Source organism: Ranitomeya variabilis, chromosome 5, assembly GCF_051348905.1.
Source record: "Ranitomeya variabilis isolate aRanVar5 chromosome 5, aRanVar5.hap1, whole genome shotgun sequence".
Lineage (NCBI taxonomy): Eukaryota > Metazoa > Chordata > Amphibia > Anura > Dendrobatidae > Ranitomeya > Ranitomeya variabilis.
This window is the reverse complement of record NC_135236.1, coordinates 48,408,152-48,427,035: the sequence shown is the minus strand read 5'-3', so window position 1 is coordinate 48,427,035 and position 18,884 is coordinate 48,408,152. Positions and strand designations below refer to the sequence as shown.

The 18,884-nt window shown below is 47.2% G+C and overlaps 1 protein-coding gene across 1 annotated transcript in view; it reads right to left on the bottom strand.

The window, feature by feature from the left end:
* The window catches only part of MISP3 (MISP family member 3), an 82,697-nt gene that overhangs the window by 35,547 nt on the left and 28,266 nt on the right, over nt 1-18,884 (bottom strand). The window contains exon 3 of the mRNA XM_077261829.1: nt 3,954-4,803. Coding sequence (XP_077117944.1) covers nt 3,954-4,784 — 831 coding nt within the window. The 5' untranslated portion in view covers nt 4,785-4,803. The remainder of the gene's footprint in view (nt 1-3,953; nt 4,804-18,884) is intronic.

Genomic DNA, 18,884 nt, shown 5'->3' with positions numbered 1-18,884 from the left:
TGTATTGCTTGTACACTGACAGTATATACAGAGCTCCTGTGCATAATGTCACTGGTGGTAATAACAGTGTGGTTAGTATTGTGGTTTGTATTCATAATCAGTATTGTAGTATTCGGTCACTATGTGGTGGTAATTTGTGGTCTGGTCACGTTGTGGCAGTATTTCTCCTTGTATGTGGTATTATGTGGTATTATTTGGTCCCTATATGCTGGTAATATGTTATTATTCAGTCACTATGTGGTGGTAATATGTGGTCTGGTCATGGTGTGGCGGTATTTGCCCCTTGTAAGTAGTATTATTCAGTCACTACTGTATGTAGTCTGGTCATGGTGTGGTGGTATTTCTTCCTGTAGGTGGTGGTATTTGTCTTAAGGTACCGTTACACTAAACGACTTACCAACGATCACGACCAGCGATCGTGATTGATGGTAAGTCGTTGTGTGGTCGCTGGGGAGCTGTCACACAGACAGCTCTCTCCAGCGACCAACGATCAGGGGAAAGACTTCGGCATCGTTGAAACTGTCTTCAGCACCCGGGTAACCAGGGTAAATATTGGGTTACTAAGTGCAGGGCCGCGCTTAGTAACCCAATATTTACCCTGGTTACCATTGTAAAAGTAAAAAAAAACCACTACATACTCACCTTCTGATGTCTGTCACGTCCCCCGGCGTCAACGCGCTGCTGCAGAGAGCTTTCCCTGCACTGAATGTGTCAGCGGCGCCGGCAGTAACAGCGGTGACGTCACCGCTGTGCTCTGCTTTACGGCCGGCCGGCGCTCACACAGCCAGTGCAGGGAAAGCTCTCTGCAGCAGCGCGTGGACGCCGGGGGACGTGACAGACATCAGAAGGTGAGTATGTAGTGTTTTTTTTTTTACTTTTACAATGGTAACCAGGGTAAATATCGGGTTACTAAGCGCGGCCCTGCGCTTAGTAACCCCATGTTTACCCTGGTTACAAGTGAACACATCGCTGGATCGGTGTCACACACACCGATCCAGCGATGACAGCGGGTGATCCAGCGACGAAATAAGGTGCTGACCTTCTAGCTCCGACCAGTGATATCACAGCAGGATCCAGATCGCTGCTGCGTGTCAAACACAACGAGATCGCTATCCAGGACGCTGCAACGTCGCTGCAACGTCACTGCAACGTCAAGGATCGTTGTCGTTCTCGTTGATTGTGACGGTACCTTTAGTATTGGGGATTGTGTTGTGTATGGTGGTCATTTGTTCTCTCTGATATTAATTAGAAGATTCTTTATTTCCATTAGAGATTAGATAATTGGAACACAGTGGCAGAGATGCACTTACAGGGGTTTCCTGTGGAAAAAAATAATCACCTTTCCGCAGGATAAGTGATAACGTAATGATTGGTGGGGTCTGACTACTTGGACCCATTCAGCAAAATGTGGAACTTTTTATCCCCATTAGACTGGTGTGGAGTGTCCGACTTGACCACTGATCCATTCATTCCCTCAGTGGCTGCACTTTTTTTTCTATAAGCCCCAAACATAATGAATGGAGCTGCGGTCCGATATCCCACCTGCCGCTCCATTTTAAAATGGGGATAAGTGTCCTATCAACGATAAAACTTCGTCATTCTTCCGATCGGTGCAGTTTCTAATGGTCGTACCTAAGCGATCACTATCTTATGGAGCCCATGGATCGGTGATAACTTCTTTTAACCATAGAACCCCATTAATGTAAAGTACCGTAAGTATACATCCCAGTTATGATGGCGCACAGTAAATGTGCAGGAGCCCCCTGTGTTTTATAGCCGATGCTCCACAATAATGGGGATAACGACTGACAGATATCTGCATATAGCTGTAGGGTGGGCCCCTAGAGTCCATTCCCCTGGTGGGCCAAAGACACCCCAGTCTGGCCCTGGTACAGGGTCAGTATATTCATAGTTTTGTACCATAATAAAGCGGTATATTTCTAATACAGTATGATCCCTTTATGTGCACAGTAGGAGGGTTACAGTAATGAATGAGTGTTGCCGCCTTTATCTGACGGGAGATCTTTATGTATTGGGTGGTGGTCATAACTGGTGATATGTAGGTCATACAAGACAGATGTCCCTGATGCAGCCACATCAGCGTGCACATAACACCTCCGTGGTTATACTGAACCACACTTACCTCATCATTACTTTCTAGATAAGTTGGGTTCAGTAGAACCATGAGAAACCCTGGCACATCCATCATCCCTACACTAGAATATGGCTCCATCACCGATATCTCCAATTGTCCTTAATATGGATATCCGATAGCGGAGAAGTCTCCATCGTAGGTAGGTGCAGACAGTGAAATACCAAAGAACAGGTTAGGACAGAAAGACAAGTCCCATTTAGGATGTCATTGTGCTGGGCAGGCGGTCAGGTACAAAGGAACTGGTCTAGACTGAAAGCCCAGTGTACTTTTAGTACTGGAGACAGGTGGAGAAGACGTACAGTCCTATAATAAAGAAGGGTATGGGTGGCTGGGCGTTCGGCCACTTCTGAGAGGCATAATGGTGACCTGTGGGGGATCCCTGATGAGGCCGGCGATGGAGCAGATCACTCCTCACACTTCGCTGGATGATCGGTTGGCCATGTCATACTAGGCGGCCCTCTTGAGTCGGGATACCAGTAGCTCTGCCCAGAAACATGCCTACGGAGTGTGAGGGGTATACAAGATGGCACCCCCCACATAAAATGAACCACATACCTGTATTCATGCTCTCAAAGATCATTTTCTTCTCCTGCAGCTCCTGCTGAGGCCCACGGTCGTAGGTGCCCATTACTTTGCCCAGGTCCACCAAGTCTTTCTCCCTTTGGGTCTCCAGCTGGATCTCCCTCTGCATCTGTGCCCCCGCCAGTTGGCGTTCTTTGCCAGGAACTGCCACCGGCTCCACCGATATTGTCTTTCTTCGCACCTCAACCAACTGTTGCTGGTGCCCAATGGGGGAGCTGATGCCCCTCTCTTGACGTAGCATCATCTCTCGTTCCATGGTCAAGCGGATCTCACGCTCTATGGGGGTTTCTGGGGACGGACTGTGCCCATCTTCTTCAATTTCCCTTTCCTTCATCTCAGGTGTCTTGGTGGAAGCGTCTTTCTGGGTAACTGACCCTTGTGATGTGTCTCCCTGTGCTGCTGTGACTGTTCTTACCTCACTGACAGTGCAAATAAGAGGTGGCCACTCCTTCTCCCGGCATGCTGCTTGCTGGTCTTGGACTAATGTCCCCTCCCTGCCAGTGAGTGCCACCAGATCAGGTGTCACTTCCCTGTCTGCTTCCTCTCCTGAGGCTGTCACCTGTGCACCCACTTCCACATTGCTGCCACTCTCCCCCTGCACTTCCTCCCCGGTGACAGTCACCTGGGCGGCCGCCTCTTCTACCTGCCTGTGCGTGCCTGTGGCTTCTACAGTCACCTGCTCAGGTGTAGCTTCCTCGGCCCTCACCTGCAGCCCCGGCTCCTCTCCTGACACATGTAGAGCTATGTCTGTGTTGTCATTAGACATCTGCCTGTCAGTGTTCACCTGTGCGGCTGCACCTGCTGCCTGTGCCGTCACCTGTGCTCCCGCCATTGTCTCCGTTCCTGTTACTTGCACGGTGGAATGTTCTTCCTCCTCTATCCTCACAGCTATGGTATCTGCAGCCTCCGCACAGACTGACACCTGGGCACCTGTGTCCTGCTCACCTGTACAGGCCCCCTGACCTGCCGCCTCTGTCACTATAGTGTGCACCAGCATGTGTATCCACCTCTCGCCAGCACCTGACACCTGTGCATCGGTACTTTCCAGCACCCCTGTGTCAGTCACCTGTGCTCCTCTCTGCTCCTCTGCGCCTGCATTCCCACCTATCTCAGGAGTTCTGGCTTCTGCAGCAGGGTCTTCATCTGTTCTTCGGGAACATCTCTCCTCACCTGCCACCTGCTCAATAGCGTCCACACTTGTCACTTCTCCTGTCACCTGTTGTGCTGTCTCTTCAGCTGTCACCTGTGGCGATGTCACTTCTCCTGTCACCATTGGCACTTTCTCTTCACCTGGCACCTGTGCTGCTGTCACTTCTCCTGTCACCTGTGGTGCTGTCCCTTCACCTGTCACCTGTGGTGCTGTCCCTTCACCTGTCACCTGTGGTGCTGTCCCTTCACCTGTCACCTGTGGTGCTGTCCCTTCACCTGTCACCTGTGGAACTGTCTCTTCACCTGTCACCTGTGGTGCTGTCCCTTCAACTGTCACCTGTGGTGATGTCTCTTCACCTGTCACCTGTGGTGCTGTCCCTTCACCTGTCACCTCTGTCATTTCTGGGCCTGTCCGCTTCTCTGACATCTGTCCGTTTATCTGATGCTCTTCTGTCTCCAGTCCTGTGACCTGTGGCCCTTGGGCTGCTCCTTCCTCCTCTGATGGGTCACTTTCATCCACTGACACTAATAACCCTACATGTACCCCCTCCTTACTCTCTGACACCTCCACCTTTGGCACCTGGTGGGATGTATTATTACAGGTGACCTTCTCTTCTGCTCTCTTCTCTCCCTCCTTCTGCCTCTCTTCTGTTGCTGCTCCTTGCTGTTCTCCTGTATTGACCCCGCACCCATCATTTGCCCCCTCTACCTGTCCTCTCCTGTCCTGAGCGACACCTGTGACTGGATGTGACTCTGGCTCCCCCTTGTGGTCAGCATCAGAAGTACAGCAGCTGGGTCTTTTGCTGTCATTTGCAGGGTTTATGGGCTCCCCGATGCTGGTGGTCGTGGCATTTGGCAGGTTATCACCAGTGCTTGGCAGTTTCTGCTCTGACGCCATTGATTGTTTTGCAGAATTCCTGTGTTAATAGAAAACGTTGCATTAGAATGTAAGCTTTTCTGGTCAGGGTTATGGTCACAACCGATGGGTAGTATTTTTAGTATTGTTGACTGCCAGTGACATAGCATGGTGGGTCATAGGGGCAGCAACCCGGCTGCAAAAGTCTATAATGGTAGAAAATAAATTGATCCCCACAAGTCGGTATCAGCTGATATAGCAGAGTCAGACAACCCACTCACTGCCAGTATCAGTGCCTATGCAGAGCGCAGCATGGCACTAGTCGAGATGACTTTGTCATCATGCTACTGTCTTCATAGGTCAAACAAAAAGATCCCCAGACAAACAATACCTACACTAAACCTCTTCATAGGCAGTTTTGTAATCTTGATTGCTGCCTATGCGGAGTGCAGCAGCCAACAGCCAAATTACCTCCACTGCTGCACTCTGCATAGACAAAATGAAAGAAGCTGTATTGTGCTCTCTCACAGATCCCTATAAGAGGAGTGACAGAGACCCACTAGGGAGCTGTCCCAAATTTAAAAAGTGACCCCTTAAAAAAAAATAAAAACACTAGTGTTATAATAAACTGTACATTATTACATACGTTTTCTAACCCGAACAAGGGTTAGTACTAGGGTTAGGGTTAGAGCTAATATTAGAGTTAGAACTAGGGTTAGCACTACAACTAGGGCTAGGGTTAGCACTATAGCTAGGGCTAAGAGTAGGGTTAGGACTAGGGTTAGAGTTAATATAAGGGTTAGCACTACAACTGGGTCTCAGCAGAGTTAGGGTTAGCACTATAGCTAGGGCTAAGAGTAGGGTTAGGACTAGGGCTAGAGTTAGTATTAGGGTTAGTACTACAACTGGGGCTCAGAGCAGGGTTAGGGTTAGCACTATAGCTAGGGCTAAGAGTAGGGTTAGGACTAGGGTTAGAGTTAATATAAGGGTTAGCACTACAACTGGGTCTCAGCAGAGTTAGGGTTAGCACTATAGCTAGGGCTAAGAGTAGGGTTAGGACTAGGGCTAGAGTTAGTATTAGGGTTAGTACTACAACTGGGGCTCAGAGCAGGGTTAGGGTTAGCACTATAGCTAGGGCTAAGAGTAGGGTTAGGACTAGGGTTAGAGTTAGTATTAGAGTTAGTACTACAACTGGGGCTCAGAGCAGAGTTAGGGTTAGCACTGTAGCTAGGGCTAAGAGTAGGGTTAGGACTAGGGTTAGAGTTAGTATTAGGGTTAGTACTACAACTGGGGCTCAGAGTAAGGTTAGGGCTAGGGTGAGCACTATGGCTAGGGCTAAGAGTAGGGTTAGGTTAGGGCTAGAGTTAGTATTAGGGTTAGTACTACAACTGGGGCTCAGAGCAGGGTTAGGGTTAGCACTATAGCTAGGACTAAGAGTAGGATTAGGTTAGGGCTAGAATTAGGGTTAGCACTATGGCTAGGGCAAAGAGTAGGTGTGACGGACAGACAGATTATGTCCAGGGAATGAATGCTAGGGGGAGTGAATGGGGAGACAGCAGAAGTAATAGAAGTGTATAGCTGCTGCAGAGAGCGAGCTGCACTAACAGGACCTGAGACACCTGATGACAGGGGGAGTGGCTGGAGGAGCTAAGCTCTGAGCAAGAGAGAGCAGTCAGACAAGCCAGGTACAGTAGCCAGAGGGCAATGCAGTATCCAAGGGCACAGACAAGGAGAGCAGTCGGAGAGCAAGCCAGAGATCAGAACCAGAGAAATAGCAGAGGTACAGAATCAGAGCGCAGACACAAAACGAGGGACTCGCAGATCATATACTAGACAAGCACATGGAAACAAACGGTATACACAGGTATAGCAAGGTCAGCTGCTCAGCCGAGGACAGAACTATCACTGACAAACCCCCCACAGCATAGCGGGTTCATATAGCCCTCCCCAAACCAAAAGGAGGCCAGCAAAGGTAACTCCGTACAGCCCAGGACGGGGAAAGGAATTCCCCTCTCAACGGGGGCCACCGGACCCCAGGTTTCTCAGGATGTCTGATATGAAGCGCTTGGACCAACCAATCATCATGAACAGAACGAGCCGACACCTATGACCGATCCTCCAAACCATAACCCTTCCAGTGAACAAGATACTGCAAAGTACCATGCACCCTCCGAGAATCCACAATGCATACCACATCGTACTCCATGTGGCCATCAACAAGTACCGGGGAAGCAGCAGACAAAGACTCCTCATCCACAGTTCCTAAAGGCTTTAAAAAAGATTTGTGAAACACATTGGAAATCTTAAAGGAGTCTGGGAGGAGCAACCTAAAGGCAACTGGATTAACAATCTCAATAATTTCTTATGGGCCAATAAACTTAGGACCCAGCTTAGCAGAGGAAACCTTAAGTTTAATGTTTCGATTGGATAACCACACCTTCTGCCCAACCTGGAAAGTGGGACCAGACACTCGCTTCTTATCTGCAAAAAATGTGTAATTTTTCTGTGCCTTGGTAATGTTTTGTCGAACCTCGGTCCACAATTACTTTAGATGCTGTCCAGCCCCCTCAGCCCCAGGACAACCAGAGTCCAAACGAGAGAACTCCCCAAAATGTGGATTAAACCTATAATTGGCAAAAAAGGGGGACATGCCAGTGGCCTGGCTGACATGATAATTAAAAGCGAACTCAGCTAAAGGCAAAGCGTCCACCAGTCTTCTTGTTGATTGGAGGCTACACATCGTAAAAATTGTTCTAGAGCCTGATTCGTACGTTCAGTCTGGCCATTTGACTCCGGATGATATGCAGAAGAAAAGGACAAAGAAACGCCCAACTTTTTAGAAAACGCCCTCCGGAACTTAGCAACAAATTGGACACCTCTGTCAGACACCACATTCAACGGCACTCCATGCAAATGCACCACATGTTGCACAAACAACCTGGACTATGTCTCAGCAGAAGGTAGCGCAGATAAAGGTACAAAATGGGTTTGCTTAGAGAACCTGTCCACTACCACCCACAAAACGGTATTACCCCTGGAAGGAGGGAGGTTGGTGATAAAATCCATGGACAGATGAGTCCATGGTCTATCAGGAATTGTCAAAGGCACCAATTCCCCGGCCGGCCGGCTATGAGGAATTTTAGTATGGGCACAAGTTCCACACGCAGACACAAACTTTCTGACATCAGCAATCAGTGAGGGCCAACAAAAGACCCTAGCCACCACCCCACAAGTGGCAAAGATCCCAACATGCCCACTCAAAACAGACTCATGGAACTCCCGAAGGAGCCTTAACCGAAATTGTTCAGGGACAATTTGCCAACTGGTTTAGACCTAGGAGCAAGAGATTGGGCCTCCATGATCTCCCCCTCCAATTCAGACGAGATATCAGCCACAACCACCCCAGGTTGATGAATGGAGGATGGATGCTCGGGAGGGGACAAAGGATCAAAACTTCGGGCAATGCATCAGCTTTAAATGTTTTTTGAACCAGGGCGAAATGTAATGGAAAACTGAAACCAGGGAAAAAAAAGTGACCACCCGGCCTGCCTAGGAGTCAATCTTTTGGCAGACTCGATGTCGGTTGAATTTTTATGATCAGTAATCACAGAGATGGGATGAGCTGCTCCCTCCAAAAAGTGTCTCCATTCCTCAAAAGCCAACTTAGCCGCAAGAAGCTCTCTATTACCCACATCATAATTTCTCTCGGCTGGAGAGAACTTCTTGGAAATGAAGGAGCATGGTTTAACCCCTTTCTGCCAGCTGACGGAATAGTACGTCAGCTGGCAGAACCCCCGCTTTAAGGTGGGCTCCGGCGGCGAGCCCACCTTAAAGCCGCGACATGTCAGCTGTTTTGTACAGCTGACATGTGCGCGCAATGAGCGCGAGCGGAATCGCGATCCGCCCGCGCCCATTAACTAGTTAAATGCCGCTGTCAAACACAGACAGCGGCATTTAACTACCGCATCCGGCCGGGCGGCCGGAGATGACGTCATCGCCGACCCCCGTCACATGATCGGGGGTCGGCGATGTGTCAGGAAGGTAACCATAGAAGTCCCTGAGACCTCTATGGTTACTGATCCTCGGTAGCTGTGAGCGCCACCCTGTGGTCGGCGCTCACAGCACACCTGCAATTCTGCTGTGTAGCAGCGATCTTATGATCGCTGCTACATAGCAGGGCCGATCGGGTTGTGCCTGCTTCTAGCCTCCCATGGAGGCTATAGAAGCATGGCAAAAGTGAAAAAAAAAGTAAAAAAAATGTGAAAAAAATAAAAAAAGTTTAAATCACCCCCCTTTCGCCCCAATCAAAATAAATCAATAAAAAAAATCAAACCTACACATATTTGGTATCGCCGTGTTCAGAATCGCCCGATCTATCAATAAAAAAAAAGCGTTAACCTGATCGCTAAATGGCGTAATGAGAAAAAAAATCGAAACGCCAGAATTACGTTTTTTTGGTCGCCGCGATATTGCATTACAATGCAATAACGGGCGATCAAAAGAACGTATCTGCACCCAAATGCTATCATTAAAAACGCCAGCTCGGCACGCAAAAAATAAGCCCTCACCTGACCCCAGATCACGAAAAATGGAGACGCTACGAGTATCGGAAAATGGCGCAATTTTAGTCATTTAGTCATATTAGGTGTCTATGAACTCGTACTGACCTGGAGAATCATAATGGCAGGTCAGTTTTAGCATTTAGTGAACCTAGCAAAATAGCCAAGCAAAAAACAAGTGTGGGATTGCACTTTTTTTGCAATTTCACTGCACTTGGAATTTTTTTCCCGTTTTCTAGTACACGACATAGTAAAACCAATGATGTCGTTCAAAAGTACAACTCGTCCCGCAAAAAATAAGCCCTCACATGGCCAAATTGACGGAAAAATAAAAAAGTTATGGCTCTGGGAAGGAGGGGAGCGAAAAACGAAAATGAAAAAACGGAAAAAGCTCCGGGGGTGAAGGGGTTAAGATTGGTAAGAGTGGCGGGACCCTGTGACAAGACTGCCCCCACCCCCACTCCAGAAGTATTAACCTCCATGATAAAAGGTCTGGACCGATTCGGTTGCACCAGCATCGGGGTGGACATAAAACACTTTTTTAAGGTCAAAAAAGATTCCACAGCAGACGTTGACCAGTTTTTACATCCGCACCCTTAAGTGTAAAATCAGTAAGGGGTTTAATCACCTGTGAAAATCCTTTGATGAATTTCCGGTAATAGTTTGCGAACCCCAGAAAGCGCTGTAACCCCTTCAAGTCTCGTGGCTGAACCCAATCGACAATAGCCTGGACCTTCTTGGAGTCCATGTGAAAACCCTCCTTAGATACAATAGGCCCCAAAAATGACAATTCTTGCACAAAAAATGAACATTTTTCCAACTTAGCAAAAAGTTGATTCTCTCTAAGTCTCTGGAGAAAGGTACGCAAATGTCCCACATGAGCTTGTTTGAGGAATAAATCAAAATGTCAACTAGGTATATAACTACAAAGAGACCGATGAGGTCTGAAAACACAAAATTTATAACATTTTGAAAGTAGGAGCATTTGTCAGTCCAAAAGGCATAACCAGATTTTCAAAAAGACACTTGGACGTGAGAAACGCCGTCTTCCACTCGTCTCCCTCTCCTACCCTAATCAAGTTATAGGCTCCCCATCAATGTAACTTAGAAAACCATTTAGCCTTGGACAATTGGTTACACAAATCGGGAATAAGAGGGAGTGGGTACGTGTTTCTCACAGTGATCTTATTAAGTTCCCGAAAGTCGAGGTAAGGGCACAAACCACCATCATTCTTTTTAACAAAGAAAAACCCGGCTGCCACAGGAGAAACAGAAGGACGAATATGCCCCTTACGAGGCTCTCAGCAATATACTCCTTCATGGCAACCCATTCAGGGCCTGAAAGGTTAACCCCTTCACCCCCGGAGCTTTTTCCGTTTTTTTGCATTTTGCTCCCCTCCTTCCCAGAGCCATAACTTTTCTATTTTTTCGTCATTATGGCCATGTGAGGGCTTATTTTTTGCGGGACGAGATGTACTTTTGAACGACATCATTGGTTTTACCATGCCGTGTAACAGAAAACGGGAAAAAAATTCCAAGTGTGATGAAATTGCAAAAAAAAGTGCAATATCACACTTGTTTTTTGTTTGGCTTTTTAGCTAGGTTCACCAAATGCTAAAACTGACCTGCCATTATGATTCTCCAGGTCATTACGAGTTCATAGACACCTAACATGTCTAGGTTATTTTTTATCTAAGTGGTGAAAAAAAAATCCAAAATTTGCTAAAAAAAAAAAAAAATTGTGCGATTTTCCGATACCCGTAGCGTCTCCAATTTTCGTGATCTGGGGTCAGTTGAGAGCTTATTTTTTGTGTGCCGAGCTGACGTTTTTAGTGATACCATTTTGGTGCAGATACGTTCTTTTGATCGCCCGTTATTGCATTTTAATGCAATGTTGCGGCGACCAAAAAAACGTAATTTTGGCGTTTTGATTTTTTTTTCGCTACGCCATTTAGCGATCAGGTTAATCCTTTGATTTTATTGATAGAATGGGCGATTCTGAACGCAGCGATACCAAATATGTGTATGTTTGATTTTTTTTATTGTTTTATTTTGATTGGGGCGAAAGGGGGGTGATTTGAACTTTCATATATTTTTTATTTTTTTTCTATTTTTAAACACTTTTTTTTTTTAATTTTGGCATGCTTCAATAGCCTCCATAGGAGGCTAGAAGCATGCACTACACGATCGGCTCTGCTACATAGAGGTGAAGTACAGATCACCTCTATGTAGCAGAAAGGCAGGTGTACTTTGAACGCCGCCACAGGGTGGCGCTCAAAGCAATCGGCCATCAACAACCATAGAGGTCTCAAGGAGACCTCTGGTTGTTACGGCAATGCACCGTTGACCCCCGATCACGTGACGGGGGTCAGCGGTGCGAGCGCCTCCAGCCGCGCGGCCGGGAGCGCTAGTTAAATGCCACTGTCAGCGTTTGACGGCGGCATTTAACTAGTTAATGGGCGCGAGCGGATCGCGATTCCGCTCGCGCTCATTGCGCGCACATGTCAGCTGTACAAAACAGCTGACATGTCGCGGCTTTGAGGTGGGCTCACCGCCGGAGCCCACCTCAAAGCAGGGGATCTGCCAGCTGACGTGTTATGATCCCAATGTCAAAGGATCTCAGAGATTACAGCAAAGTCTGCAAACATAAATACCAGCTCATAGGGACGTGGTAACTAGGCTGACCATATACCTGATCCTAGCACAAACACTAACAGTAGCCGGGGAACGTGCCTACGTTGATCCTAGACGTCTCGCGCCAGCCGGAGAACTAACTAACCCTATAAGGGAAAATAAACCTCTCTTGCCTCCAGAGAAAAGACCCCAAAGTAATACAAGCCCCCAACAAATAATAACGGTGAGGTAAGAAGAAAAGACAAACGTAAGAATGAACTAGATTTTAGCAAAGAGAGGCCCACTGACTAATAGCAGAATATAGTAAGATGACTTATATGGTCAGCAAAAACCCTGCAAAATATCCACGCTGAATATCCAAGAACCCCCAAACCGACTAACGGTGTGGGGGGAGAATATCAGCCCCCTAGAGCTTCCAGCGAAAACAGGAATCACATTTTGTACAAGCTGGACAAAAATATAAACAATGCAAATGATCAAAAAATAAGAAAGCAGGACTTAGCTTATCTTGCAAAGAACCAGGACCTGAAGACAGGAGCAAACAGAAATGAACTGATTACAACGATGCCAGGCACTGGACTGAGAATCCAGGAAGTTTAAATAGCAACACCCCAGGCCTAATGAAGCAGGTGAGTACCAACCTGGTAAAAGACAATCCAAGCGCCAAATCACTAGTGACCACAAGAGGGAGCCAATAAGTATAGTTCACAACAGTACCCCCCCTTTAAGGAGGGGTCACCGAACCCTCACCAAGACCACCAGGGCGACCAGGATGAGCAGCGTGGAAGGCACGAACCAAATCGGCCGCATGAACATCAGAGGCGGCCACCCAGGAATTATCCTCCTGACCATAGCCCTTCCATTTGACCAAATACTGAAGCCTCCGTCTAGAGAGACGAGAATCCAAGATCTTCTCTACCACGTACTCCAACTCGCCCTCAACCAACACCGGAGCAGGAGGCTCAACAGCAGGAACCACAGGCACAACGTACCGCCGCAACAAAGACCTATGGAACACGTTGTGAATGGCAAACGACACCGGAAGATCCAAACGAAAAGAAACCGGGTTAAGAACTTCCAAAATTTTATAAGGACCAATAAAGCGAGGCTTAAACTTAGGAGAGGAAACCTTCAGAGGGACATACCGAGAAGACAACCAAACCAAATCCCCAACACGAAGTCGGGGGCCCACACCGCGGTGGCGGTTGGCAAAACACTGAGCCTTCTCCTGTGACAACTTCAAGTTGTCCACCACATGATTCCAAATCCGCTGCAACCTATCCACCACGGAATCCACCCCAGGACAGTCAGAAGACTCAACATGACCCGAGGAGAAACGAGGATGAAAACCAGAGTTGCAGAAGAATGGCGAAACCAAAGTAGCGGAACTAGCCCGATTATTAAGGGCAAACTCCGCCAATGGCAAGAAGGTCACCCAATCATCCTGGTCCGAAGAAACAAAACATCTCAAATAAGCCTCCAGTGTCTGATTAGTTCGCTCCGTTTGACCATTAGTCTGAGGATGGAAGGCAGATGAAAACGACAAATCAATGCCCATTTTAGCACAAAAAGATCGCCAGAATCTGGACACAAACTGGGATCCTCTGTCGGACACGATATTCTCCGGAATGCCGTGTAAACGAACCACATTCTGAAAAAACAAAGGAACCAGATCGGAAGAGGAAGGCAACTTAGGCAAGGGTACCAAATGGACCATCTTGGAAAAACGATCACACACCACCCAGATGACAGACATTCCTTGAGACACCGGAAGATCAGAAATGAAATCCATGGAAATGTGTGTCCAAGGCCTCTTCGGGACGGGCAAGGGCAGAAGCAACCCGCTAGCACGAGAACAACAAGGCTTAGCCCGAGCACAAGTCCCACAGGACTGCACAAATGACCGCACATCCCGTGACAAGGAAGGCCACCAAAAGGACCTAGCCACCAAATCTCGGTACCAAAAATTCCTGGATGCCCTGCCAACACCGAGGAATGAACCTCGGAAATGACTTTGCTGGTCCATTTATCAGGAACAAACAGTCTGTCGGGTGGACAAGAGTCAGGTCTACCAGCCTGAAATCTCTGCAACACACGTCGCAAATCAGGAGATATGGCCGACACGATTACTCCCTCTTTAAGAATACCAGCTGGCTCCGAGACTCCAGGAGAGTCAGGCACAAAGCTCCTAGAAAGAGCATCAGCCTTAACATTCTTCGAACCAGGCAGGTACGAGACCACAAAGTCAAAACGAGAGAAAAACAATGACCAACGAGCCTGTCTAGGATTCAGGCGCTTAGCAGACTCGAGATACATCAGATTTTTGTGATCAGTCAAGACCACCACACGATGCTTAGCACCCTCGAGCCAATGACGCCACTCCTCAAATGCCCACTTCATGGCCAACAACTCCCGATTACCAACATCATAGTTCCGCTCAGCAGGCGAAAACTTCCTAGAGAAAAAAGCACATGGTCTCATCACAGAGCAACCAGAGCCTCTCTGCGACAAAACAGCCCCAGCACTGATCTCAGAAGCATCCACTTCAACCTGAAAGGGAAGTGAGACATCAGGCTGGCCCAAAATAGGTGCCGAAGTAAACCGGCGCTTCAGCTCCTGGAAGGCCTCCACGGCTGCAGGGGCCCAACTAGTCACATCAGAACCTTTCTTGGTCATATCCGTCAAAGGTTTAACAACGCTAGAAAAGTTAGCGATAAAGCGACGGTAGAAATTAGCAAACCCCAAGAACTTCTGAAGACTCTTAACAGACGTGGGCCGAGTCCAATCATGAATAGCTCGGACCTTGACTGGGTCCATCTCCACAGCAGAAGGGGAGAAAATAAAACCCAAAAAGGAAACCTTCTGCACTCCAAAGAGACACTTTGAGCCCTTCACAAACAAAGCATTATCACGCAAAACCTGAAACACCATCCTGACCTGCTTTACATGGGACTCCCAATCATCCGAAAAAAACAGAATATCATCCAGATAAACAATCATAAATTTATCCAGATACTTCCGGAAGATATCATGCATAAAGGACTGAAACACTGAAGGAGCATTAGAGAGCCCAAAGGGCATCACCAAGTATTCAAAATGACCTTCGGGCGTATTGAATGCAGTTTTCCATTCATCTCCCTGCCTAATGCGCACAAGGTTGTACGCACCACGAAGATCTATCTTGGTGAACCACTTGGCACCCTTAATCCGAGCAAACAAGTCTGACAATAGTGGCAAAGGATACTGAAACTTAACAGTGATTTTATTCAGAAGCCGATAGTCTATACAAGGTCTCAAAGACCCGTCCTTCTTGGCCACAAAAAAGAATCCCGCACCAAGAGGGGAAGAGGATGGACGAATATGCCCCTTCTCCAAAGACTCCTTGACATAAGAACGCATTGCGGCATGCTCGGGTACAGACAAATTAAATAATCGTCCCTTAGGAAATTTACTGCCAGGAATCAAATCTATTGCGCAGTCACAGTCCCTATGAGGAGGAAGAGCACTGGACCTGGACTCACTGAATACATCCTGATAGTCACACAAATACTCAGGAACTTCTGAAGGAGTAGAAGTAGCAATAGAGACCGGCGGGGAATCGCAATGAATTCCCTGACAACCCCAACTCGACACCGACATAGCCTTCCAATCCAAAACAGGATTATGGGTCTGTAACCATGGCAGACCCAACACGACCAAATCATTCATTTTATGCAGAACAAGAAAACGAATCACCTCCCGATGTTCAGGAGTCATGCACATGGTCACTTGTGTCCAATACTGCGGTTTATTTTCCGCCAGTGGCGTAGCATCAATTCCTCTGAGAGGAATAGGAACTTTTAAAGGCTCCAGGACAAAACCACAGCGCTTGGCAAACGACAAGTCCATAAGACTCAGGGCAGCACCTGAATCCACAAACGCCATAACAGGGTAGGAAGACAATGAACAAATTAAAGTCACAGACAAAATAAATTTAGGCTGCAAATTACCAATGGAGACAGGACTGACAACCTTGGTTAGGCGTTTAGAGCATGCTGATATAACGTGTAGAATCACCACAGTAAAAACACAGCCCATTCTGTCGTCTATGATTTTGTCGTTCGGTTCTAGTCAGGATTCTATCACATTGCATTGCTGGATCGGGGTTTCTATCACATTGCATTGAAACAGGTGTCTGTTCAGACAACACCGCCAGAGGATTAGCGGATTTGCGCTCCCGCAAACGCCGATCAATCTGAATAGCCAGCGCCATAGAATCCTTCAGACTTGTAGGAATTGTGAAACCCACCATCACATTCTTAATGGCTTCAGAAAGACCATTTCTGAAATTTGCGGCCAGAGCACATTCATTCCATTGAGTAAGCACAGACCATTTCCGAAATTTTTGGCAATACACTTCGGCTTCATCCTGGCCCTGAGAGATAGCCAGTAGAGCTTTTTCTGCCTGAATTTCAAGATTAGGCTCCTCATAAAGCAATCCGAGCGCCAGAAAAAACGCATCAACATCCGCCAATGCCGGATCTCCTGGCGCTAACGAGAAAGCCCAATCCTGAGGGTCGCCACGCAAAAAGGAGATAACAATTTTAACTTGCTGAGCTGAATCTCCAGACGAACGAGGTTTCAAAGATAGAAACAATTTACAATTATTCCTAAAATTCCTAAATTTAAATTGATCTCCAGAGAACAGCTCAGGAATAGGTATCTTAGGCTCAGACATAGGACTGCTAACAACAAAATCCTGAATGCTCTGCACTCGTGCAGCAAGCTGATCCACACTAGTAATCAAGGTCTGAACATTCATGTCTGCAGCAAAGCTTACAGCCACTCTGAGAAAAAGGGGAAGGAAGAAAGAGGAGGAAAAAAAAACAAAAAAAAAACTCAGAACTCCTTTTCTTTTAATCCCACTTCTGCAATGCATTAACTATTCATTGGCCTGGCATACTGTTATGATCCCAATGGCAAAGGATCTCAGAGATTACAGCAAAGTCTGCAAACATAAATACCAGCTCATAGGGACGTGGTAACTAGGCTGACCATATACCTGATCCTAGCACAAACACTAACAGTAGCCGGGGAACGTGCCTACGTTGATCCTAGACGTCTCGCGCCAGCCGGAGAACTAACTAACCCTATAAGGGAAAATAAGACCTCTCTTGCCTCCAGAGAAAAGACCCCAAAGTAATACAAGCCCCCAACAAATAATAACGGTGAGGTAAGAAGAAAAGACAAACGTAAGAATGAACTAGATTTTAGCAAAGAGAGGCCCACTGACTAATAGCAGAATATAGTAAGATGACTTATATGGTCAGCAAAAACCCTGCAAAATATCCACGCTGAATATCCAAGAACCCCCAAACCGACTAACGGTGTGGGGGGAGAATATCAGCCCCCTAGAGCTTCCAGCGAAAACAGGAATCACATTTTGTACAAGCTGGACAAAAATATAAACAATGCAAATGATCAAAAAATAAGAAAGCAGGACTTAGCTTATCTTGCAAAGAACCAGGACCTGAAGACAGGAGCAAACAGAAATGAACTGATTACAACGATGCCAGGCACTGGACTGAGAATCCAGGAAGTTTAAATAGCAACACCCCAGGCCTAACGAAGCAGGTGAGTACCAACCTGGTAAAAGACAATCCAAGTGCCAAATCACTAGTGACCACAAGAGGGAGCCAATAAGTATAGTTCACAACACTGACGTACTATTCCGTCAGCTGGCAGAAAGGGGTTAAACAACCGGACCTTGGGCAATTTAGCACCCGGAATCAAATCAATGGTGCAATCAAAAGGACGATTTGGTGGTAAAACCTCAGCCTCGCTTTCGGAGAACACGTTTTCTAAATCCTTTAGGTACTCTGGAATACCCTCCGGACCAACAGACGAAACAGACATGTAATTTGTCAAAAACAAAGCAAGTAATATGTTCCATATGAGCAGAGCCCACCTTAAGCAAGAATATTTCCGAGACATAGGTGATTCCCCACTTGGTGAATGGAGTCAATAGCCACAACTTTTAGTGGGGTCTCGAGCCTAACTGTCCCTATCTTACAGAGTGTAACCAAGTTAGAGTCAATCAAATTACTGGTTGAACCACAATCCACAAAAGCTGTAGTAGGGAATAGATTACCATCTACCCCAAGTTCCACCTGGAGCAGAATTTTAGACATTGAGGAAAAGTGTATCTGAGGGTCTGGGTAACCTCCTCGACCGTTACCCAGACCTAGACATTTCCCCACACCTTGGAGGATGGAGGGCAAGAGGGGCCGTCCTTTCTCCAGTGTCCCGGAGCCCTATAGTAGATGCAAAGTTTATTTTCCTTGCGGCGTCTCCTATCCTTTTTCTTAAAGGTCACTGCTCCCACCTCCATGGGTTCCACAGACGATGTAGAATAAACCTTGACGGGATACCAGTGGGTCTTCTGCTGCATCCCTCCTCTAGCATGGAGTCTACGGTCCATGTGGACAGCCTGTGTCATGGCCTCCTCGAGAGTGTCCGGCAGAGGATGTAACGCCAAAGTGTCCTTAAGGTGTTCAGACAGACCTCGGCGTAACAATCCCCTGAGGGCCGAATTATTCCAAAACATCTCTGTGGCCCACCACCTAATCTCTGAACAGTACCACTCAGCCTAGTGCTTCCCCTGGGACAGACTCATAACCATAACCTCAGCCAGTCGCACACAATCAGGTTCATCATAGATTTGCCCAAGTGCCTCAAAGAACCAATCCACAGACATTCTTTCCGGAGCCGTGGGGGAAAGAGAAAAACCCAAGCCTGCGGAGCCTCCCTTAATAAAGAGATGACAACCCCCACCCTTTGATCCTCGTCCTCTGAAGAACAGGGTCGCAAAGAAAAAAATAACTTACACCCCTCTTTAAAGGCCCAAAATGTTCTCTTATCCCCAGAGAAGGTATCAGGTAGTTTAACTGGAGGTTCAGGGGAAAATAGC